General features: G+C 46.6%; 10 protein-coding genes across 10 annotated transcripts; 5 read left to right on the forward strand and 5 right to left on the reverse strand.

Moving 5' to 3' along the window:
• Positions 1-547: 547 nt before the first annotated feature.
• ATNIH1004_003529 (uncharacterized protein) lies at positions 548-4,925 on the forward strand (the record flags this gene model as incomplete). Its single annotated transcript, XM_033568206.1, has 7 exons — positions 548-1,289; positions 1,470-1,477; positions 1,534-2,350; positions 2,681-3,197; positions 3,250-3,564; positions 3,621-4,226; positions 4,283-4,925. The coding sequence occupies 7 exons, from the start codon at positions 548-550 to the stop codon at positions 4,923-4,925; spliced, it is 3,648 nt and encodes a 1,215-aa protein (XP_033430201.1).
• A 1,851-nt stretch (positions 4,926-6,776) lies between these two features.
• Positions 6,777-7,665, forward strand: ATNIH1004_003530 (uncharacterized protein; the record flags this gene model as incomplete). The annotated part of the gene is made up of 3 exons (XM_033568207.1): positions 6,777-7,096; positions 7,156-7,220; positions 7,283-7,665. 3 exons carry the CDS (start codon positions 6,777-6,779, stop codon positions 7,663-7,665), a joined length of 768 nt encoding a protein of 255 aa, XP_033430202.1.
• A 2,133-nt stretch (positions 7,666-9,798) lies between these two features.
• Positions 9,799-10,887, forward strand: ATNIH1004_003531 (uncharacterized protein; the record flags this gene model as incomplete). The annotated part of the gene is made up of 4 exons (XM_033568208.1): positions 9,799-9,903; positions 9,957-10,183; positions 10,236-10,582; positions 10,637-10,887. 4 exons carry the CDS (start codon positions 9,799-9,801, stop codon positions 10,885-10,887), a joined length of 930 nt encoding a protein of 309 aa, XP_033430203.1.
• A 603-nt stretch (positions 10,888-11,490) lies between these two features.
• ATNIH1004_003532 (uncharacterized protein) lies at positions 11,491-13,001 on the reverse strand (the record flags this gene model as incomplete). Its single annotated transcript, XM_033568209.1, has 2 exons — positions 11,491-12,170; positions 12,233-13,001. The coding sequence occupies 2 exons, from the start codon at positions 12,999-13,001 to the stop codon at positions 11,491-11,493; spliced, it is 1,449 nt and encodes a 482-aa protein (XP_033430204.1).
• A 726-nt stretch (positions 13,002-13,727) lies between these two features.
• On the reverse strand, positions 13,728-14,872 carry ATNIH1004_003533 (Spg1/Tem1 GTP-binding protein; the record flags this gene model as incomplete). Its single annotated transcript, XM_033568210.1, has 4 exons — positions 13,728-13,826; positions 13,875-13,949; positions 13,998-14,290; positions 14,362-14,872. The coding sequence occupies 4 exons, from the start codon at positions 14,870-14,872 to the stop codon at positions 13,728-13,730; spliced, it is 978 nt and encodes a 325-aa protein (XP_033430205.1).
• A 704-nt stretch (positions 14,873-15,576) lies between these two features.
• Positions 15,577-17,205, forward strand: RRB1 (ribosome biosynthesis protein RRB1; the record flags this gene model as incomplete). The annotated part of the gene is made up of 3 exons (XM_033568211.1): positions 15,577-15,775; positions 15,838-17,107; positions 17,181-17,205. The coding sequence occupies 3 exons, from the start codon at positions 15,577-15,579 to the stop codon at positions 17,203-17,205; spliced, it is 1,494 nt and encodes a 497-aa protein (XP_033430206.1).
• Positions 17,206-18,265: 1,060 nt separating this feature from the next.
• NRPS5 (Nonribosomal peptide synthetases (NRPS)5 single domain, non-ribosomal peptide synthase-like protein) lies at positions 18,266-18,976 on the reverse strand (the record flags this gene model as incomplete). The annotated part of the gene is made up of 2 exons (XM_033568212.1): positions 18,266-18,587; positions 18,942-18,976. 2 exons carry the CDS (start codon positions 18,974-18,976, stop codon positions 18,266-18,268), a joined length of 357 nt encoding a protein of 118 aa, XP_033430207.1.
• Positions 18,977-20,396: 1,420 nt separating this feature from the next.
• Positions 20,397-20,708, forward strand: ATNIH1004_003536 (uncharacterized protein; the record flags this gene model as incomplete). The annotated part of the gene is made up of 1 exon (XM_033568213.1): positions 20,397-20,708. One exon carries the CDS (start codon positions 20,397-20,399, stop codon positions 20,706-20,708), a length of 312 nt encoding a protein of 103 aa, XP_033430208.1.
• Positions 20,709-21,428: 720 nt separating this feature from the next.
• Positions 21,429-21,869, reverse strand: ATNIH1004_003537 (uncharacterized protein; the record flags this gene model as incomplete). The annotated part of the gene is made up of 2 exons (XM_033568214.1): positions 21,429-21,732; positions 21,796-21,869. The coding sequence occupies 2 exons, from the start codon at positions 21,867-21,869 to the stop codon at positions 21,429-21,431; spliced, it is 378 nt and encodes a 125-aa protein (XP_033430209.1).
• Positions 21,870-22,304: 435 nt separating this feature from the next.
• ATNIH1004_003538 (uncharacterized protein) lies at positions 22,305-22,665 on the reverse strand (the record flags this gene model as incomplete). Its single annotated transcript, XM_033568215.1, has 2 exons — positions 22,305-22,524; positions 22,586-22,665. 2 exons carry the CDS (start codon positions 22,663-22,665, stop codon positions 22,305-22,307), a joined length of 300 nt encoding a protein of 99 aa, XP_033430210.1.
• Between the last annotated feature and the right edge of the window lie 1,148 nt (positions 22,666-23,813).

Genomic DNA, 23,813 nt, shown 5'->3' on the forward strand with positions numbered 1-23,813 from the left:
GGTGAGGGAGGGAATAAAATGGAATGTATGTGAAGGTCCGGGACTTGGCAGACGTGAGCGTGCGACTCTTAATGCATTCCTCAGGAGATACCCCAGTGCACTTTAACATCAAATTTATCGGCAAGCAGCTACTCCAGACCATAAAATTACTGCCTTTTTGATTTCTCTACAATATAATTTTTGCTTCAGAGTGCCCTCTTTCCCGATTTTCTAGGATGCATTTTCTCGATCCTCTATCGGTTCGAGGTGTACAGCAAACGCTGTTGCCTGTTTCAAAAAGCGGCCAGGCTGGATGATGTGAGCGAGCGCGACGTAGCTGAAGCAGCTCCTACTAGGCAAAATGACAAGGATGCTACTTGGAGCGGGGGCAGGAGCCTATAGGATAGACGGTCAAGCCGCCCTTTTCTACGCTAATGCATCACCTCCTCAGGTCCAATATTTGGGGAGACTCCACGCATCGAACCGACTCTTGATGACAGCTCTCCTCTTCTTCGCCGTTTCCCCGTGGATACGCGGCTCCTGCGCCGTTTCACTGAACCCTTATCCAATGGCGGGAATAACACCCGACCAAGCGTCCAAGGTTGTGGACGATATCCGGTTAAAGAATGGCGGCATCACTGATGAAGAGAGACAGGCAACTCCGCCTGGTGTGCTAACAGCATTGAAGAACATCCAACAACAGCTATCAAAATATCTACTCCCTCGTGACGGTTTGTCGCCAGACACAGAGTTTATATTCGACATAATTGGCGCTACATCCTTGTTCAGCTATAGCTGGGCTCTCGAAAAAGGGGCGAAGCCATTTCTCACATTTACCCTGCTTGCAGACCGACTAGTGATTGAATCGAACGACGATGGATGCACTGAAAGCGATGTCAGGCTACTCTGTGAAATTAAGCCGTCGTCATCCAAGAAGACAAGCTGGATCAGTGCCGATTCTCTACGAAAGACAGTCAAGATTGCCAGTAAAGTGCACATCCAGTCCGGAGAGTTTTCCTTCTCTTTTCAACAGAAAGAAGGCGATGGCAGACTAGGGATGATAACGCCAAAAAACGAAACAAAAGAGTCACTCCCGGAAAGTGTCCGAACACGGATCACTCTTTTCCTCACTCAGTCCCAGAAATTTGCTATTCTATCCAAACACATCGAGGAGATATCAAACCGCGGATTCATGCTTTTTGAGTCCCAGTGCAATAACTTCTCGTTCAATATCAACCCACCAAACGGTGAGCCAAGCCATACAGCTCTCACAATCGAGGGGGGCAAATATAACTGTTTACTTCTTACCAGTACGTGCAACGGAAAGGTGGTTAAGGATCAATATATAGTTTTCAAGTACCCAGCCATGTCCCAGGTTGATACAATATATCTGTGTTTCCCAGTATATCCGGGGACCTTAAGGCCTTTGCTCCAGACTCAAAAAACTTATCAATTGACCGCGACGTGTGCGTTTCCTAACAGTCAATTAGACCTTAATGTGAGTTATGTATTCCACTGTCATATTAAATATAATTCAACTAACTAATTCCCTAGGTTGCTATTTGCGCACAGTTTAGGCCAGAGGAATCGAAGACAGAAGCAAATTCAAACATAAACTATTCTGCCCATGATATCTTTGAAAGGATAGCAGACGCTTTGTATCAGGCAATCAGTTCCAGTTTTCTGCGATCTTCCATGGAGTATGAGTGGGTTCAGTATATTCCGAGGCCCAGTACAACAAATCAAGATTCTCAAAAAGTAGCACAATACCTATACAAGGGACTTAAAATGGCTCCTTTATTTCAATCCCAGAATGGAACAAGGAAGATTCTATCCTCACTTGTCTACTTGTTACCTTGTCATTGTGACCAGCACAACCGGCCTTTGTTTGAAGATCTGCAAGATGATGTGTACCTCTCAACCAGATATACAGAATACATTGACTACCTGAAGCCTCTTGGTGCACGGCAAATCTCAGATAAACAACTGCTGGATAGGCTAAAGCCTTACTGGGCTGGTCCGAGTCCCCGAATTCTGCAACTCATGCTTTCTGATGATTGGCACAGCCGTGTGGCTGAATTAATCGTATCATGGCTGAAGACTGAGTCAAGGTCTTCCTTGGCAGACGAAATTCGCAAACTCCCACTTCTTCCTTTATCAGATGGGACCTTAATGCGAGCAGCGGACGTATCCGCTGCTAAGGAACCAAGGATGATTATCTTCCATACTGACACCAGTGGTGCCACCATTCCTCCGCTCTCACACTTACGTACCATCGAACCGCTGGCTACAGTAAATAAAGAGCGCCGACAGTTGTTCCGCGAACTTGGTGTTATATCCGCCTCCCCACTGCTTATATTCGAGGAGATTAGTTCGTCGGTCCATAGAGAATTTTACTGGCAATCCATGCGGGAGTCTTTGTGTACTCTCAGATATATCTATCATGCTTGTTTACAGAATCCTGGCTTGGAAATTCCTTGTTTGCTCCTCATGAAGGAATCTGGAAGTAGTATGACAATATGTCGTCCTCATTGTCCTTCGGCGAAGGAGCCAAACGATATTTATTTCAAAACAACTGGAGCCTACGGAACGCAGGAAATTGCAAATCTACTTAGAAATCCTTTTTTCAGACGACCATCGATTCATATTTTGCACCCAGAATACTACAATCCAATGCTATCTAAGATACCATTAAGCGCAGACAAATGGAAGCTATGGCTCGAAGAGAGACTTTCTATTCGCACGGTTCCTAGGATCAGACATATCCATGACCACGATCAACTTTCCCCTCTATTTCAGGAAATTAGAGATCGTTGTCCGGGCATCCTCCTTGGTGTTCTCAAGAGGCACTGGGCGGTTTATGAGAACGAAATGACACCCGCGGTTAAGTCTGCAATCAAACAAGCAGTTGTCCCAACCCTCAGTGGCAGTACGAGGCTCGATCAGACTTATTACCCATCACCTAAACTTCTGAAAATTTGCGAACAACTTCTCCAGTCAACCAAGTTATTGCCTTTTCTTACTGGCCTGGAAAGTATGGGTCTGGATATCAAGATAGACTTGAGTTTCCTGAAAATATTTGGCGTTACCTGCGATGCGACGGACGTATTCTTTCGAGGAGTATTTGAACAGCTGCATGCCATGCCAATGAGCATTAAGAGTTCCAAGATCTTTGTAATGTACGAGCTACTGGCAGAGAGGCCTGTGGATGAGATACGGTATGGTATAATCCGAACGACAGCGAAGCGTAGAAGATGCTAATCTTCATAGTTCCTTTTTTAAGTCAGGACCAACTGTATTTATCCCGAAGGACACTGGGTGCATTACTGATACGAGCCTGTGTGTCTGGGATGGCCCCCGATGGCTAAAATACATCCATGTCCTCTCTTCATACAATGAGTATGCCCAGAACTCGAAGCTGAAGCGTCTTTTCCAAAATACACTATATACTATAAAAGCGAACCATTCAACATATTGCATAGAGTTGAACTTGGGTGTTACAAAAGTTAACGTTCAACATATCCACCAAATATACAGGGGCATGTTTCAGGATGTCGAAGACACTGAAAGCTTGATGAGCCTCCGGTAAGACACATCTGTGAAGAAAACAACCGATATGTTCATGTTCTTACGCTTCTCAGCGCCAACATTGACAACGATAAATTAATATACGATCCACATTCGGAGAAGCGGTATCCTCGAGGCCAATGTATTTGGGCTCCGACACGGATTGGCAATCAAATTGGCCTCAGCGAAATTTACCCAGACTTGGAAGAGTTTTTTGTCGACAGGCTTCTTATTAAACCACCATCTCTTGACACCTACTTCTCTCAGTTGAAATCCTTATCTACTGAGAACAGCGTCAAGTACGATGACGTTATTACCGCCATTCGGAATATAAACGACTTTAATCCCACCGAGCTCGACCTGGAACCTCTGAAAGCTGTCCAGTTTCTTCCCGTTAATCGACACAATCAGTCTCTTGAGGTTAGCTATGTATCCACCGCAGAAGAGTTCTTTATCGTAGATCGTGACGGCTGGCCGGCTCTGTTCTATGAGAAAGTCCCTACACTTTCTATGTCGCTGGATGAGATTCGGGGAATAAGGCCATTTCTAAACAGCCTAGGTCTAGACAAACGATTCATATCCACAGCTGCAGTGAAGAAAACAGCAGTCTATCCTAGACCCACTGAAAGCGCTCCGGGGCTTACTCGTGAATTCAGAGAAAAGGCTAGATTGTTATGTCGGTATGCAACTTGCCCTCCCATTACTATTGTCTCCAATTCAGGCTGATCCATAGCAGGTGTGCCGTGTACTATAGCGGTGTGAAAAGTATAGCCGCTGAGGAGATATACAATATATATCGAAATGCAAGGGTTTATAAGAGCGCCTATATTGCTGCAATCTACAGCTTGCAGCTACAATCGGGTGAGCACGTTTCTGTGGATGCATACAGCAGACTACACGTGGAGTACTCCAACGAGCAACTGGATTTATTTGTACCAAGCGATGCAAATGAACGGCGCATTTGTTACTCAGGGCAGCTTCCGGAGACTCTGACGAACTACTTGCCCATAAAAAATCCAGTCGCACGAGGCACTTTTACCACTATTCTCCAACAGCCACTTGATGTTTCGAACAGCATCCTGGCAGAGGACGGCATCCCTGAACTTCCGAAGCTCGAGTTGATAAGCCCGGTAGTTGCCGAAAGTGAACACTCAGGCGATGAATCCCTGGAAGAGACGTCTTTCACGCCAACAGCTTCAATGGCCGAGTGGCATGAAAGTCATAAGAAGGCACGCGCATTAAGGGACGACTGGCTATCTAAACGATCGAATAGTAATGCTAGTACGCTAAAGGGAAGTGTTGATTCCGAGAACGGGGTCATTGATAACCTCCAGTTATCACTACGAGATCTTAAACTTCCGGGTAGTTTCGATCCATGAGATTGAGGTAGGAACAATACTATATTGGTCCTTTATTTCGTACAGAAAGATGGAAGTATGCTCAGACTGAGCATCTGATACTTTCAATAACAAAACTATTCTAAATATAGTTCTATTGTGCTCCTCTGACAGTTATTTTCCCTCCTAACTTCGATCTTGTACTGTTTCTTGGACCTTCAGCAGTGTTCACTTCGTTGCAACGCTGGCAATTAATCCAGGCCTGATTTTATTTGTTTGTTGTGGTATCTGTGGTATTAATGTAATTGTATACCATCTTCCTGAAAGGAGTTGCCAATTAAAATTAAGTGCATAATAATACCGGAAGAGAACTTACCTGTTGTGAGCACATGCAACCGTTGCAGCTAAGAGGAATAAGAAATATATACTTACAATGAAATAAACACACCAGCTCCTTTAAATTTGTAACCGAAAGGTTTGCTAACAGGTCATATGTAAGAGCAAACAGATCATACGTCATGCAGTTCGCCTCGCCGGCATGCAGACGAACATGAGATAATTAGTATTTGTGGAGCAGTATGGCGGAAACTATAGGCAGAAAATGGGAGGATCAAAAAGCCGCCTTCTATTTTTGTCTTCACAACCTCTATTTCTTGAAGTCGCTAAGCACCATGATCTATCAGTCAGCCATTCCCGCTACTTGTAAATGATTCCGAAAATTTTACTATCTTAAATCTCTTGAAGTTCTTATACTACATGGCCAGCTATATGAGTACTGCATACCAAGAGGGCAGAACTGCGCGGTTGGCTCCGACAGGTGAGCTTTAACAGTTTGGAACCTTAAAGCTAAATTGAGTCGCCCGCTGTTTCATGGAACTGTAAATCCCCCACTCTGGTATGAATCATAATGGCCATGCCAAATCAATCAGTCTTTCTTACGGAACATTCAGCAGATCGACATTAGATTTGGTTCTGTGGGTCGCCTAGTAGCCAATGCCAAGACGAGGAGTTTAATTGCCCATAATAAATCATGGGCAGGGTGGGTCTGATCTGCCATGGTCGTCAGCCAGCAGAAAAAAGTATGTCTCCCGTGATACTCTTCGGATTCGGTGATGTAGTTGAAGTTCCATGGATCTTGCGGCAATAATGTAACCTCGTGTGGATGAGAGCGAACCCCGCGGTTCCTTTCGAATATTCTTTAGAACCGCTACCGTTGAAAATTTTCTCACATCGATTCAATAGCGACTTCAATTTTTAGAAATACAAAGTACTGAACATATTCCTTCGCCTGTTGAGATATCCGTGGCTTGTTACTCTTTAGAAGCTACAATTCGCGTCTCCCATCTTCCGATACAAAGGTGGTAAATGGCGCGATGATCTGAGATATCTTTGTGGTACTAAACGTTTCTGCTGGTATTCTTGCCAGCCCTGCAATTGCTACGATGGAATTGGAGGGTAGAAGCAAAGCAATTTTTGTGGTCACCACTGTCTTCCTGTGCATTTCGTTCATTACGGTTTCTCTACGATGCTACGTACGATTGAAGTTCGTCAAAGTCTTTGGGTGGGATGACATCCTAATGGTGTGTGCAATGGTATGTAGATCATACTACTCTCCTATAAAATCAATGAGCTGGGTTAAATATTTAACTCACTAGGTGTTAAACATCTGGTTCGCGGTTTGTGGAATCGCCGGATCAGTGGCAGGACTAGGGAGGAGATTTTCAGATTTTGATCAACGCGAAGATATTCAAAGAGCTCTATTAGTATGTTATTAGCTTTCACACCCGACCCAAGAAAAAAAAAAACTCGTCGCTGATAGCTCTGAATTAGTGGTGGTGGCTTGGCCAGTGTGCCTACCCTTGGGTAGTCTCGTTTGCGAGACTATCCATTGCCATGCTCCTCCTCCGGATAACTGTTCGACGACGTGATGCCGTGGTTACATACGTGGTAATGGCGCTGACGATACTTATCGACCTTCCCTTCTGGTTTGTGTTGATACTGCAATGCTCTCCAGTACGAGAGTTTTGGGAACGGACGGGCCAGGGTCACTGCATGCACACTGATTATGTCATCGATGTGACCTACCTCTTCAGCGCAGTAGCCTGTCTATGCGATTTCACCCTCGGCCTGTATCCGATATACCTTCTCAAGGATCTACAGATGAGTAGGCGCTCAAAATGGGCATTGACTGGAATCCTTGGCCTAGGATGCATGTACGCGGATAAACCACAGCTGTTCCTATCCTGTTGTTTTGCTCTAATAGCTTCTACAGTGCAAGCGCCGCCGTTGTTATCCGCATCCCCTTTCTCAAGTTTTATAAACGTACCGATTTTCTTTGTATGTGAATCAAATAACTCTATACGGATACATTGCGGACATTACTATTAACAGGTTCGCAGATACCACATACAGTATTTCCATCACATCGAATATTGAAGCCGGCCTAGGTATCACAGCTGGGAGTCTGGTGACTCTCCGCCCTCTGTTCCATTTCTTCAGCCCAAATAGGTCAGGTAGCAGGGGCCAGTCTAGTAGCAGGGGCCAGTCTAGCAGCAGCAGAACTCGGGGATCCCATGCTAAACTGAATACTGGTGGACCTGCCTGGCTTCCGGGCATGGGATCTGCAGAACAACATGCAATCTCGACGATCGTCACGAGCCAAAATTCCCGGAATCCGAGTTGGAATGAAGAGAGTGTTGCGGATGACGGGCTAGTTCATTGTGACATTAACGTACAGAGAACTATTAACATGTCCACTGAGCGGCGAGACGAGTCGCCATAGCAGTTGTGATATGCAGCGCATAAATTGACTTACTTGGTAGGATTGATAGCCGGAATTCGTATATACGGGGGTTTACCATTGCTTATTTAATCGGTACTTAACCGGTCACGCAAGATATCTCAGCAGCCAAACCATGCCAGAGGTGCATTCCATAATGTATACTATATATAAGTCACGTTACTCCACAATATAATTCTGAATTTATGCAAGTGGTTCGCAGGGAAACTAAAGCAAAGAAAAAGTAAAGAAAAAGTGAACAAAATGTGAGTAGACAAAGAGGGAATATAAACAGATATTATAATGAGCAAAAAGAAAGGCAAAGTGAAGTAGCAAAGGCAAGGTATAAAAAAAAGATACAGTGAAAAAAGACTAAACTTCTACTATAACTGTGAGAACCTGGTCTAGATAGAATTAGAGCATTTCCTGAAACCTTGATCTACGCTGTTTGCATTTTCCTGTTGGGTCAAACTAACGAGGATCTTGTGCAAAAAGATTAAAATTGAATAACCCGTGGGTCTTCAGAGGCTTATACATAATTGCCCTTCTTCCGTTGAGTCCAAATAGGAGGTAGTAGATTGTCTGTGCCAACCGTCTGCGCAGGTGCTATAGTGCTCAAAGTCGAGCAAAAACTCGCGAAGGAAGGGTCTGTAGCTTATTGATAAATTGGCGCAGTTAACTCTGCAATAGCCATCCAGCGGTTGGGTGGTCTTCGAGGCAAAAGTCCAAAAGTCTTATTTTCCCTACAGTGACATGCGCAGTATTTACTGTTGTAACACAATTCCCCCGGCGTCCATGACACTCACTAAGAGTCCAAGTTTTTGTCGAATGGTTTTGTGTATTAATTTAATTTATTTTATTTTATTTTATTTTTTGATAGAGAAATATTTGGGATTCGGTAAGTATCCGATTACTCCTAAAACCTTGGCGAGCGGCGGCGATGGTGATTAAATACAGTTAGTTGTTACTACTGTGAAAAGACCCCTTAGTAGGCTGCCGGCGTGTAGCTCGTATAGTGTTCTTCTGCCATCCATTCCTTCCCATGAGCGAATAATCATAACACTTTTGTTGGCCTTTCTGGGTTTGACGTGCTTAAAACCATAACGTATGGAACCAAAGACATTGATGGTTTTATCATCTGAATGCCCCTAAAGAAGTGAAGAGCAGTATTACACTAGAGTAAAAAGGATACCAACCTTGGATAGGCCAGGTATATATTCTGATAGACAAGGAAACAGTTTGGACAGGTGTGATAAGGAGAAGGAAATGGAAACAAAGCTTGATTACAGAGGAGAGCTGGTAATATCTACGACCTTGTTTGCATGACTTAGATTCCGAGTGAAGGTGAGATGCTACCCAGTGACCACATATTGTTAAGTGCGACGTGTTAGGCAACACTAGTAGTTAGCATGTTATTAAATGGTCTGGTGGCATTACATGGATACAAGTGGATACACTCCGCAGTAAGATACAGTCCAGATGCATGTATGCACCTTTTAGAGTTACTTGGAACTAACATGTTGGGGATTGGGCTATTGTGTGAAAACAACCAAGACCTAGCAAATCGCATATAAATCTGCAGAATTTTAAAATTCATCCAGATCACCTGTCTTATTTCTTTCACTTGCGCAGCCCTCATCTAACGGGCCGCATACGTTGATACATGGTATGTTACTATATATATCCTTCAGAAGTACCACCTGTCCTCGAATTGGTCCTGCCCGTGAATATTTATAAACCTGATAACATAGCAAGCCAAGCACTAAATTCTTCCGTCCTCCGCTCTCCACCATCTAACTCACGGCCTCGGGATCCGCGGAGTCCGCCGAAGACAAACTCATACAAATTACTGCCTTGGGAAGCTTAAAGCCTGACAAATAAGACTTAAAAACTGACAAATAATATATAGATCCTGACAAATAGTGTCCAGAACTCCGAAGAAATTGGAATGTGCCATACTACTCCACATTCACCACCTGCTCGAACAGCACATGTAGGATTTACAGTGGGGCTGCCATTACGAGATGCGCAGCCAGGTAACTATATCAGACAATATACCTATAAATGACAACAACTCGCGCCTTTGGTCATGCCCATCTAAACTCCCTAGAGAAACCTCATTCCTCATAAGTAATCATGGGTGTTATAGCCGTCTCTGGAGGCACTGGAAGCGTTGGTAGGACAATCGTGGAAGCTCTTGTCGCTACACAGAAACATAAAGTGATTGTCCTGACCCGCGCTGTGAGTCACTACATCCTAATAATTTCCAAAGCAACTATTAATCTTTTCTGCAGGAGAGGGCTTCCAATAAGGACATCACCTATCTCCAAGTCAACTACGAAGATGTCGACGCCGCATCTGCAGTATTGGAGTCCGCGGCCGTCGACACTGTGATATCTGCATTGAGCATGATTACCGAACAGTCCAACGAGGCACAACTGAACCTGATCCAAGCAGCTAACAAGTCAAAATCGACACGACGCTTTGTGATTAGCGCTTTCGATATGTATCTCACTGAAGAGTCAGTTACTTCCCCCTCCTCAACATCTGTGTAATGTGTCTGACAGATCCAGATTTGTTGAGTTGGTCCCCCAAGCGAAATGGCAATATGCCGCTATCAGCGCTCTGGAGAAGACAGATCTTGAATACACTCGTGTTGTCAACGGTTTTTTCCTAGACTATTACGGTGTTCCACACTGGCCTTCCCATCTAAAGCCGTGGATCACCTCTATATCAGTAGCTGGCAAATGGGCCGTGATTCCAGGCGATGGGACATCAAAGGCAAATTTCATCACTACTCAAGATACAGCGAAGTTTGTGGCCCGTTTGATGGATCTGTCCAAGTGGCCTAAACTGAGCTCTATCGTTGGGGAGGCTCTCACGTTCGTAGAACTTGTCGAGATAGCAGAGAAAGTTCGAGGTATGTTCTTTCACCTGTTTTGGATCAAGGATATCGTTAATGTTGATAAAACAGGGGAGAAATTTCGCGTCATTTTTGACAGCTTGGAACACCTTGCCGGAGGAAAGATCTCGTTCCCAGAATTTCCGGAACCGGACTATGGGTTATCCCAGGATGAATTTGAGGCAGCAGTTGCGGGGATTCATTACCTGGCTGCGTCTAATGCGGCACTGGTCCCGACGGAAGATCCTTTGAATAATTACTTTCCAGATATTAAGTTGACCACTGCGCAAGAGGTTATTGAATCCTCATGGAAGGGACGGTAGTTTAGTTATTATACGCTGTGGGTTAGGCGAGACTTGCTCAGTCTACTATATTACCTATGCGATCTGTGAATATTGTGTACATCCAGCTGTCTATGGAGGATTGTCTTCCTTTGAGAGGTTCAGGCCAGAGTAGACAGAATACATGTGCTTGAGATTTATCTCTGTGATATATACGCCCCGATTTGTAAATGGGTTTGTTTGTAGATGTTCTATATCTATTTGCCGCTAGTGGTATTCTATTTAGTAGTCTGATACATGAAGTTTCTGTCGTTCATTGTTTGTGAGGTTGATAGGAGTGAAATAAGGCGAAGGTGAATAAAAAGTTGAACATCTCAAATACTTCTCCAGAAATTCAGTTTCGAGCCTACGTTGCTTTAATTGCTTTAGTTTTTATTAGTTTTCCGTGAGTGTATTTCACATTCTCATCATTAAGTACAGGACATCAGAGACGTATTTCGTCATGGGGTGAATCTCCCGATGCTCTCGCAGGCTCATCATTGACAAAATGAAATGTAATATGTCCACTACATCAACATATTACCAACTCAATATGTCCACCGATAATCACGTATGAACAATCCAACGATCATCAACAGGTCAAAATCAGCTGTAATATCTCCCCTCCATAACAATCTGATATAACGACATAGGATCCAGCACCTCATATCTGAGGACAAGCATATTGATCGTATCCCCATGGGACAAAAGCCCGTTTCTATCCAATGTCTCGACAAAAAAGCGAACTCCCGGCCGGTCGTGATGATGCGCCACCTCGTTCCAAACGTCAACCACTCCAACGCGGAACTGCAGCTTCAAGACGCTGCTCAGCCACGTAACCGAAGCAAAATCGTCTCTTCTGTCGTAGCGGAAGATGGATCCAAACCCGTGTCCGCCGTTCCAGAGCTCCATGACGCGAAGCTGCGGCATCTTGAGCGCGGCTTTTCCGGCGAGAAACAGCAATTCGTTGACACCCTCTAGGTCCATGTCAGGTTGGAAGAGATTGGATGTCAAAGCCAGTGTGAGAAGATTATCCCAGCCCCAGTTGCGGCGAATCCCGATGAAGAATGACGTGGCATCCACGATGAACCCCGCAGATAGATGTTCCAGACGCTGACTCTTTGCTGCGAGAGCGAAACCGACGGATGGGTCGATATCGCGAAAGAGTTCGTCGTGGAACTCGGCCGGTCCGTGGAACTCGTAGATGAAGTGTTCATTGAAATCCTTGAAGAGGGAGAGGCTTTTCAGGGTCTGAGGGAAGACGGTCCACAGAAGTTTTCTATTATCTATTCATCGTGACAGAGGTTAGCATGGTGGCATGTGCATGGTCAGAGCTTCTTGTACACACCTGCATCCATCACAGGCTGAGATGATCTCGAGAGCTCCCTCCAGGTCTCGTGGCGGATATAGCGAAGATTGGGTAAATGGCAGACGATCCGACTGTATGATTCTGCGGAAAACTGGCGATGCGTCTGACGACGCACGATCAGTGTGGTGACCACACCCACCATGGGCAAGGTCAGCTCAGGAAGCAGGGTCATTGGCAAGGTAAAGAGACGGATAATGGAAATGCTCCGCGTGTCTGTGACATGGGGATCGAGGCAGTTGCACTGCTCGATAGGGTCATAAGGAGCTGTGTAGGCAACTTGGAAAGCCCGGGAGCCAAACGCATCGCGATAGTCGCCAGGAGCGTGGGCACTGATTTCTAAGCTGATCCCGTTACCGTTCTCGGTGTCAGTCAGGCACCAGCGACTGAGGATGTAAAACAGATTCGAGATGGTTTCTCCGACGAGGACCTTGCTGCTGTAAATATCAGAAATCTCGTGCGAAACATAGCACTTCACGCAGTTGTAAGTCTTTAGGTTGATGCAAAGCCAGATGTGACGGATCATGCTCCTGGGACGAACGAGTCGGCTGAAGGCTCTCAAACACGCAGGTGACAGTCTAATATGGGCAAAGTTTCTCTTTTCGAAAACGTCCTGCCATTCCCGACACACACATACGTAGCAGGACAATGGCCTTTTTCCAGCGGCGGGATCCTGGAGACCAGGATCTTCCGCCAGGAGCTCCAGAATGGCCAACCGAAGCTCAGTAGGAAGGTCATTCCAGCCTGCCATTTTCTAGCGTTAGAGACAGCTAGGTGAGAGAAGTGAGGATGCGAAATGAGCGGGAACCCTGAATAAACAGAAGGAACAAGATAAAGAAATATAAACATAGAATCAACGCTACCCTGCTGCAGGTAAAGTGAACTGAAGCACAAAAAGAGACTTTTATTTGTCTAGCAACAAAGTGGGCGTGTTGTGAGGGACAGCGCCCACCTAGAGCTACATATTGACATATTTCCCAAAGCAGAGCGGATGCAAGGTTGTTCCGACTCCAGGGATAGAGGCCTGCATTCACTCACAGGTGCAGGTGGGACTGTAGGAATAATTCTGACATTTGGTTCGTCAATGTGAGCTAGATATTTTCACACGTTGAAGGAAAAGGGTTAGACAGGTTGGCCCACTTGGCATGCCCTCCGGCTTGCCCTGCCATCCATGACCGGGACATTGAAAAAGGGCACCAAGAGGATGAACAGAAACTAGAAACACAAGTGGGGAATTGAACAGAAGAAAAGAGAAAAAGAAAGTCAGTAATAAACATGAAGGAACCCTGGACGCATCCCAATGCTAAGGAAAGAAAGAAGAGACAGAATGAAATTGTAGGGTGAGCACCCAAGTTGTGGCCAATCCACCATGGTCATCCCACTGGTCTGAAGAGTATGAGAAGTTGGATCCATCGTCAACATGCCTTCGTCCAAATGTACATCATAATCGTTACCCACCTCCCCATTGCCGTCATAATTAGACATTCTTGTACAGTAGCAGTGGCTCGCCAACGTTTTCGATTTCGGGGATAGTACACTTCAGGTCGAAGGCTTTCGCCAGGACAATTTTGAAGATCTGTACGCGATTAGCGGACTATGTCGGACAACTAGAGACAATGCAAACCTTTTGCACATTGATACTGTGACTGGTACTGCTGAAGATTAAGCTCGCCTTCATTGCCCGGGCGAATCTCCTTGCCTGATCCTGGTTAGTTGCAACACTCGATCACCATCAAACACCACCTACCTGAATGGATATCTCCTCCTGATCCTCACGTGGAAAGTTGACAAAGTGGTCATATTTCGTTCCAATCAGGAATGGGATAGCCGTCTTGTTAAACCCACGACCCTGGCGGTACCATTCCTTGATGGAGTTAAGGGTACTCTTGCGCGTAAGATCGAACATGAACAGGATCGCCACAGCATCGTTGCACACGAGGGGAAGCATATTAACGAATTCGCGCTGACCACCAAGATCCCAGATCGAAAACGTGATCTCCGTATTGCGGATAGAAATTGTCTTCTCCATAAAGTTGACGCCTAACTCAATAGGTCAGCCAAAGGGCCCCGTTGCCTAGCTCTTAACATGGGGTTGGCGAGATTCCACATACCTAGCGTTTGAATGTAGTCTTCATCCCAACTCCCTTCCACGTATTTGACCATCAAACTAGTCTTCCCGATCTGCGCATCGCCAACCATTCCAACTTTAATCACCACGCTGTTTTTCGTCTGTTGGGATGATTGTTTCTGACTCGACTCTTGGGTGGGCTGCGATTGGCCCTGTCTTTCGTGACTATGGGAGAGATCCGAACTCGGTCGTGATGATGATGATGGAAGTGGCTGATGGCTTAGAGACGAAGAGAGGTTCGGTCGGGACTGATCACCATCGACGGACTGGACGTCGCGTCCCGGGGAGTGGAATTCATAGCTGTGGGATGAATAGTGGGCGCGCGAGTCGCTGCTGTACCCGTTGTTATTGTATGCCGGTCTGGCGCGAGTCTCGCCTGGAGCCATCATTTCGGTTGCGGGACCGGGGATTTCGTGCGTCTCCTGATGTTCTTGGGGGCGTTCCGGGGCGTCGGGAGGGCCAGTGGGGGGAATATGTGTCGCATCTGCGTCCATGCTGACGGGGGTGTTTTAAATGAAGGAAAGAATCTCGTTCGGGGCCTGTGGAATGTAAACATGGTCAGCTCCCGGTGGTACGGTGGAGCGGGGAGGCCGAGCCAACCGAATTCCAGGATCTGGGTCAGAGCAACGGCTCAACAAACTTCATAAAGCGTTGTTTATTAAGTTCGATATTAAGGAAAGAAATAATTTCTGCAGCGAGACTCGACAGTTAGCATGCGTACTTCAACAACGATGGGGGTCGTCCACAATAGCCACCGTGTCGGGAGGCAATGAGGAAGATTTGTTTGTATGCACCTTGCAGCCAACAAAATGTGACGTGTGACGGCCGAGTGATGGATCCACTGAAGAGGACACCACGATATAAATGAATAAACCCGCACTCCTCAACCGTTGGACAGAGCGAGTGATAGAGCAGCGAAGATGGACGAAGCTCAGCAGCCCCTTTGGAGAGAGAGCCTGAGGTCAACACAGCCGCACCTCCAAAAGTGGGTGAGGGAATTGACCGGATCGGCTCTATGCCACGATAGGTTTAGCGTTGATGCCTGCCTGCCTCGGAGAAAAGAAAAAAAAAAAAAGTTCCTGAACCCTAAGCAGCAATTTTTTTCCCGTGGAGCAGTCCTCCACCCATTTTCTTGCTGCACGACTGGCTCGTCGACGGCCCTGGAGGAAGAGTTTTGCACATCTTACATTCATTCATCATGTCCAAACGAGCCGCTGATAATTCGGACGAGCAATCTGCCGCTCTTAAGGCCGGAGAACGCCCTTTCACCGACGCCCCTCCAGACGAGGTGGGGGAGTTTGAAGATGAGTTTGAGGATGAATTCGAGAGTGAGGATGAGATCCTGGAAGCCGGTGTCGATGGACGTCCCGATGCAGAGCTGGAAGAGGAGCAGAAGGGTACGTAGATTCTACAAACGGATTGTACAGGCTTTTCTTGCTAACCCCGACTGCGACCCTAGATGCAGAGGCAATGGAGTTAGATCAACAGACATTTATTCCTGGAAGGACGAAACTCGGCCCCGGAGAAGTTCTATCTCCTGATCCATCGACATATGATATGCTACACACACTCAGCACCCCATGGCCCTGTCTCTCGTTTGACATTGTGCGTGATTCCTTGGGCGACAACCGCAGGACATACCCCGCAACAGTTTACGCGGTCGCTGGTACGCAGGCCGAGGGTGGACGATCAAAGGAGAATGAATTGATGATACTGAAGATGAGCGGATTGAGCAAGATGGACAAGGGAAATGAAACGGACTCAGAGAGCGACTCGGACGACGATGACCTCGGTGAACCCATCCTTGAGTCCAAGAGTATCCCGCTGGGCTCCACGACAAACCGAATTCGGGCACACCAGACCCCATCCCAATCGGGAGATTATAACAAACCCCCTCAAACCCTCACCGCCACCATGCTTGAGAACTCACAGGTTGTGATCCACGACGTCACCCAACATCTTGCCAGTTTCGACGTCCCTGGCACCGTGATACCCCCTTCCGCGTCGAAACCAGTATCGACACTCCGGATGCACAAGTCGGAAGGTTATGCGCTCGACTGGTCTCCGTTACAGCCATTGGGGAAGCTGCTAACGGGCGATAATGATGGATTAATTTATGTCACGACGCGCACTGAAGGAGGCGGATGGGTGACCGATACCCGACCGTTCACTGGCCATATGTCCTCCGTTGAGGAGCTACAGTGGTCTCCCAATGAGAAGAACGTCTTTGCCTCCGCTAGCAGTGATGGCAGCGTCAAGGTTTGGGATGTGCGATCCAAGTCTCGGAAGCCCGCTGTGGATGTTCAGGTGTCCACCACTGATGTGAACGTGATGACCTGGTCTAATCAAACATTCCATCTTCTCGCCACCGGTGCCGATGATGGGCAATGGGCGGTGTGGGATTTGAGACACTGGAAGCCGGATGCTTCGGCACCCTCCTCACAGATCAAGGCGTCCCCCGTAGCGGCGTTCGACTTCCATCGGGAGCCCATTACGAGTATTGAATGGCACCCGTCCGATGATAGCGTGGTTGCTGTTGGGTCTGCAGATAACACGGTTACATTGTGGGATTTGGCTGTTGAGTTAGACGAGGAGGAGAGCCGACAGGCTGGCATGTCGGACGTACCACCACAGTTGCTGTTCGTTCACTATGCCGAATCGGTCAAGGAGGTGCATTGGCAAGCTCAGATGCCTGGTACTGTAATGGCTACTGGAGCTGCCGGGTTTGGGTAGGTTCTCTTCCCCTTTCCAGCAAATATTGTTGTTGATATCTATCCATTTAATGCTAACTGACATTTATAGTATTTTTAAGACAATCAGCGTGTAGATAGAAAAAGCCACTTGGTCTCAATAATGATCATGAACTTGGGAACATATATAAGTGCTGCTGAAAAGAACTTGCCTCGGGCTGGGGACCGACATCCTTGGCAGCTCGCCGTAATTATTTTCTGGATTATATACATGCGAACTGGGGCGGAATCGATCAGCGCCTTCAATTCATGGAAAGCACAAATGGTAGCCGGTGAACAAAGAGGGATTAGCGGGGCGTCAATGGCTAGAGGGTTCTGTGAGACAAGGAGTTCGCCAGTTAATAAACTGTGCTGGTTCAAATTGGGAACACAATGCCATGATTCACTTGCTTTCCCTCCATTTATTTTTTCTAGCCTAACTATTGGCATTCGAGCTAAACACATAGGTAGCCGCCGCATCGAAAAGCCGACTGAGAGAAGTAGATTTGTGTTTGCTACTGTTGTGAACCATGGCTCGATCTAGGAGAAGAGCCTTACTTTCGGAATATAATCCGTATTGAATCGGATTAATAGGATATTACCCGATAATGATACTCATCAAGTATATATCCCTCAGGTTTACAGAAGAGAATTAGAACAACAATATAGAGAAGCATATTATATAAGATTCTTGGTTAATATCTATACAATTTCCATTATATCAGTCTTTTAGCTTTTAATGATCATGGCTGCCTAGCTCGGGGGTCTTCTACGTCCGTCAAAAAATGTCCTGTAAAATAAGCAGCTATGCAAGGCGAATCAAGGAATTTGCGTTTGAGAAATCTAGTCTATCATGTCCTGTTTCAGTATAATCTAGACTATGCACTGCCGGGACTACTCGAACTTCATCTAGCACCCCAAGAAATACTCCTGTTTCCAGGAAACCCTTTCGGACTTTCCAGTAATGATAAAGTGGCCATGTCTGGTTTTATGTAACTCTCTCTTCGGTATGATTTGTGAGGCGGCACCGGACAACTTGTGAAAGTACATATTGACTACGGTGGAGCGCTGAAATACAACATATATCGAATCAAATAATGAAGTTTGATTTCTCGATGTTGCCCCTATCCAATCCTTGCTCTTGCTCATTCATGCGTACTAGGCTCTGTCGGTCGACATTCCCGTTGTCTGTGTGGGGAACTCGTCCAGTGAATAAATCACAATATCGGGGACCAAGAACGAGGATACCGTACCCGCGAGATATTTACGAAGTCCGTCTTTGACAGATATGGATGTGACAAAAGCAACAAGTTGTCCATGAGACATGAAGGCTGATGCGCCGTCAACTTTGCCAAAGGACAGTATAGCAGGCTCGACATCTGATTCGAGGTTGATTAAGAAGCCCCTATTCTTGACCACACTGTCCCTGCGGCCGCAGAACTGTAATCCATGCTTGGTATGCTTGCCATAGTCTCCGGTTCTGTAAATCAGAGTCCCGTTCCTTTTAACAAAATTGCTGTCGGTGAGATCTGACTCATGGAAATATCCCAGTGCGAGACCTAGGGCAGAGATGCAGATTTCCCCTTCTGCGGATTCCAGACAAGCCTCGTCAAGTAAGATAACAGTACCATAGAATATTGGGAAGCCAATTGTGACAGGAGATCCAGGCAAGAGTTCTCCCGCAAGCGCTATACATGTTGACTCACTAGGCCCGTACGAGTTGTATAGCCGTCGACGGAGAGGGGACTATGCCTCGATCAAGGATGGGCTTGGGCTTTCGCCACCGAGGAAAATCTTTACACTGTATCGAAGCCCACTTGGGGGTCTAACGTACCTAGAATTCTTGGAGTCAATGGCAGAATATGGCATGTTTTGGTCGCGGCTTCAAAGGTAGACGGAGCTGCTAGAATCAGGGTTTCACCATTGCAGAGAGTGTTAAATATGACTATGGCACATACTACATGATTTAAATTAGGGGAATGCTCACATGATGGCAAGGTATACTCAAGGTCGAAGGCAACTGAACAGATAAGCAACACACTTGTGCCATGTTTGGGGTTGGAATTAAACGGTAAATTGCCTCCTTCTTTCACGCAACCAGAAATTGATCTCCGGTCTATCTTCACTCCTTTCAGTTTTCCTGTCGCACCGGATGTGAAGGTAATATATGCAATATCGTCTCCTCTATCACCAAGGTCTTTATTTTTTCGTGACTAATGGGTCACGTTACTCGTTGCTATCTCACTGAGCGATACATTCCGATGCCACAGCTGGGTATGGGTAGCAATCCTTCGGACACGCCGATGTTGATACGATGATTTGCGGGTTGATGGTTTCGAGAACAGTGTCTATTCGATCACTTCGCCACGAATTAGTGCCAATGGGCACATAAGCCCCGCGAAGCTTAAAGACAGCCAATGTTGCTGCTACCATTGCGATTGACTTTTTGGATAGAAGATGAACTGTACAGTCTGCACCCACACCGGTCAGGAGAAGCCGTTTGCTCCATATGTTGGACAGAGCATTGAGTTGAGCATATGCGACCCTTGACCAGGCCCTCTAGTTTGCAGACTGTGTTCCATCTTCAAGTGCAATTGATGACAGCCGATTTTGCAGCTGGATGAAGAAGTGGTCTGGAGAGTGGGAGTTTGGTGGGCCGTTGTAGAAGATAGCTCTATAGTGGTGTTGATGATAGTGTTGTTCATTAAAGCAATCTTCCAGTTAGTATTATCAAGCCGTAGAACTTCAAAATGAAAAATGAACTTGAGCATGCATTGTCGCTGCTTGAGCGTCCTTGTCGCAGGAGCTCAACTCTTGTCTCGAAGTATCTCCGACGTGGCTAGATTCGTCAAGCTTAGTCTACCAAAAGTTCCTAGAGATAGTGCAGGTGTTGGACAAGCTTCTTGTCACCCTGACTCCGCCCCATTTGACTTTGGTAGATGGGATTTTTTGTAAACCTTTCAAAGAACCATACATTTTGCATAAAGGAATCAGTCTGATTTGAGATTAGCTTTTACAAACAGCAAAGTCCTGTTATATGCGTGCGAATACGCGCTGGCAGATCATGTCCAGAAGCTTCAGACTTGCAGCATTTCTGAGCTAACCAAAGCCGCCGGACTGCATGAGCAAGGCCTCTTTCAGATTGTTCGGCATCTTCGCGAGATGGGCTACTTTTCTCAGGAGCCTAAAAGCGGCCAGTTGTCCAACAACCGGCTATCAAACCTCCTCCGCTGAGACCACAGGGCCACCTGGCCCAATCGGGTTGACTCTTTCTCTCGCGAGTACTACGATGTTCTCTCCCGTCTCCCAGATCAGCCGAAAGGTGATCAACCGTAAACTGCTACAGAGCTTTTTTGCAATACCGACAAGCCCATCTACCAGTATCTGGCCGAAACGGGTAGAGCTGCTGGATTCCACAAAGTCACCCGTACAGGTAGTGTCGTCGAGCCTCCTGGCCTCCTACACATGGGACGATGTAACGTCGGATACTGTGGTCGATATTGGGGTAGGAGTAGGAGACTTTATTCGCTGCTACCTGGAGAAGTTTTCCGACGCTACGGTCGCTCCATTAGAGCTTCCTTCAACTGCAGAGATTCTCTAGCAGCAATTTCCTGCCGAGGACCCCCTGACCAGTAGAATTGTTTCCATCACTGGATGAGACTTCTTCCAGGAACCAATCCTAAGTCACCTATTTATTTTCTCCATTGGATCTTGCACAGCTGGAGCAATAAGGATTGCATTGAGCTGCTTTGGTGGATTCGGGAGACCATGAATATCAAGTCAGGGGTAAGCCGAGTCTTGATTGTTGAGTTGGTCTTGTTTGACGGACGTCTGGGCCGTGGGGCTCGGTACGTAGATATCCGCATGCCGACTCAGTGTAGAAACAAAGAACGGACTCTGGAGGGGGTACCGCAAGCTGGTGGAAGAAGCTGGATTGTGGCTGAACAGGGTAGTCTCCCCTCGAGGATGTCTAACACAAGTTATTTTGCTCCACCGAGGACGTGTAGTGTAGTGTCGCCGCATACTAGTTGTAGTGGCAATGGCGTAAGAGGATTGGAATGGGAGTCGGAGTTGATGTAGGGAAGATTAGTTAGACCTTCTTTATTCCCCTGACTACGTATGCACTTTTTTTGTATATCTCTTCACCAACATACTGGTCAAAATTCCAATTTCTACAGCTAGAGATCTTCTTACAGAATGGCACTTTTGGATTAAGCTATTATCTCATATTACAATGAGCAACATCGCCACCCATTCTACAATGTTAATTAAGGTCCTTTTATCATGCTTTCTTCGAGAGTTGTGGTCCGCCCTTGATCACTCAAGCGGCCCCGGTGCATATTCTCCTAAGAATCATAGTTGCTCCTGCAAAGTACATCAAGCCCGTGAGCTTGTTGCCTTCGCGGTCTTTAATTGCTCCTTCGATAGGAAGGCCGGTCAATCCCCTAGCGCGATGACCAAGCAGAGCGCTCACGAAGCCGCCACTGATAAAACCAAAGAGTAAGGAGAACACGATAATACCGGCCAGGTACGTTTGAAAGTCCAGTGGCAGCCAGAAGGCCAACACCAAGACACCGGATAGAGTTGTCACGATGCATATGGCGTTGAATTGTCCGATGGCGTCACTAGCCCAGCCAGGCACAATTCAACCAGCCATAGATCCTGCATTGGCGATAGCCAAGGTGTACAGCGCAAAGTCCCCAAATCCATGAAGCGAAGCCATCTCCGGGAGGTAATTAAGGGGCGCAAAGAGGCCCCACATGGTAAAGATACGAACCAAAACGAAGAAAGCTCAAGGCCAATTCTTAATCCACGGACGGATACCACTGCTGGGAGCGGCATCTCTCTCTACGTGGGATCCTTTACCCAGCCGGGGGAAAGGAGACGAACAGAGAGGATTAGCAATAAGCAAAAGAATACCTTGCATTAGTGCGGTCCAACGAATAGCTGACGCGAAGCCGACCTCTTGGATCAGTTGAGGAAGTATACGTGGGTAAATGACTCCGCCTGTGTCTAACATTCGCCATCTATGAGTTAGCTTGTTTCCGACGTGTGTATCCTCACCTAGACTGCTACCCGCAAACACAATTCCGACTGCCAAACCCTTGTTAGTCGAAAACCACTGTGTCGCCTTTGCCATAGCGGGAAGAGATAGCCCAGCGACAGCCAGTCCGAAGGCGACTCCCCGTGCCAGCATTCAGAACTCGGGGCACAAGCTCAGCATGCACACTGAAAATACTGCCATAATGCTGAATGGTGGGAGCGTCTTGCGGCATCCACAAACATCAATCATTTTCCCAACGGCGGGACCGAACATGAAGAGCAGGAAGATCTGCAGGGCGGTGATCCAGGCCAAGGCAGACGAGCTTTGGTCCTTGAGCATGGTTTCCTTATAGTACAGTTGGAACACTCCGCACCTATTCTTGAAGGATCAGCCCGTTGTTATAGGATGCAGGGCAGAATGAGGTGAGAGAATACTTACGCGTTGACGTAACCGAAGGAACAAAACTGCAGCAGAAATGAGCCCGCAACACAGGCCCACGCCTTAGCACCGCCATTGGGCAGCACGAGCTCGATGCGATTGAGGCCAGGCTTGCTCCTCTTTTCCTATTGTGTTGACTGGGTGGATTGTCCGGGAGGCTTTCTAGTTAAGCATTCCGACACTGTGAAGGAGGATGTGCGTTGAGAAGCAAATACCGCCAAGGATCAGAGTTGGAAAAATACAAGGTACGAGGCATGATGAGGAAACAACTGCGGACGATTTTAAGTGGGGCCATGATAGGTCAGCTCGGGTCCAGAGGATATCCAGAAGTTCGGCCTGGATGCAGTGACGAACGATTCGTGCGAAATGAAGAGGAGGGAGAGCTAGAAGACGAGAAAAGTGGCAGTAGTGACAGAAGGTCATCCTGGATGAGTCAAATCGGGCAAGCGGCGATACATGCAGCAGCTCGGTCGAGGTGCCGGACGCATGAGCACGGCCGAAGAGGACCCGTAAAAAAGGGAACGATATAATTACTTTTTTTCTTTTTCTTTTCCTTCCTTTTCTTTCTTTTTTTTTTAGATCAATTTAATGTCCGACCCAGCCGCTCTAATATACAGCTATGCATATGTACTTGAGTTTCTAGGCACGTCGAATATTTTTCCTTTCCATTTAAGTCGCAGCCTGAGCAACTAACGTAATCCACCACGAAACCGCACAGGGATAGAGCTATAAAAAAATATATACTAATTTCCAATTATATTTGTTTTAACTTTAGAAACTAAATATTATTCAAGTCTACTATGCAGGAGTAACAGGAGAAAGAGGGCGTCCTTCAGGTTATTATTCCATGTCAGCTGCAAAGACCTTCCACCTTGCTATTTCCGATTTTTTTTACCTCGCATTTCGCCAGTACACACTCTCCAATTTCTCCGGCTACTTTTACTGGGGCACCCCATTTGTCCTTATCGCTACCCTAAATGAGAACCGTTATAGAGAAGGCTTGTGGTATCTCTGCAGTCAACATCGTAGAAGGACATTATTTGTTTTATTAGCTTCTAGATCTGATAATGCTTGAAGAATGACTGAAGGTAGCATGTCTTATGATAGAACAAAGGAGCAATATCCAAGCAGCAACTATAGACATACTGTTAGAAGAAGCTGAGAAGATTTTAATGTCTGACGCATGTATAAGAGTTAATCGCCAGAGTTACAGCAACTCTCTAT

The sequence above is a fragment of the Aspergillus tanneri genome (assembly GCF_003426965.1).
Source record: "Aspergillus tanneri strain NIH1004 chromosome Unknown AapTan_1_pilon_pilon_pilon, whole genome shotgun sequence".
NCBI lineage: Eukaryota > Fungi > Ascomycota > Eurotiomycetes > Eurotiales > Aspergillaceae > Aspergillus > Aspergillus tanneri.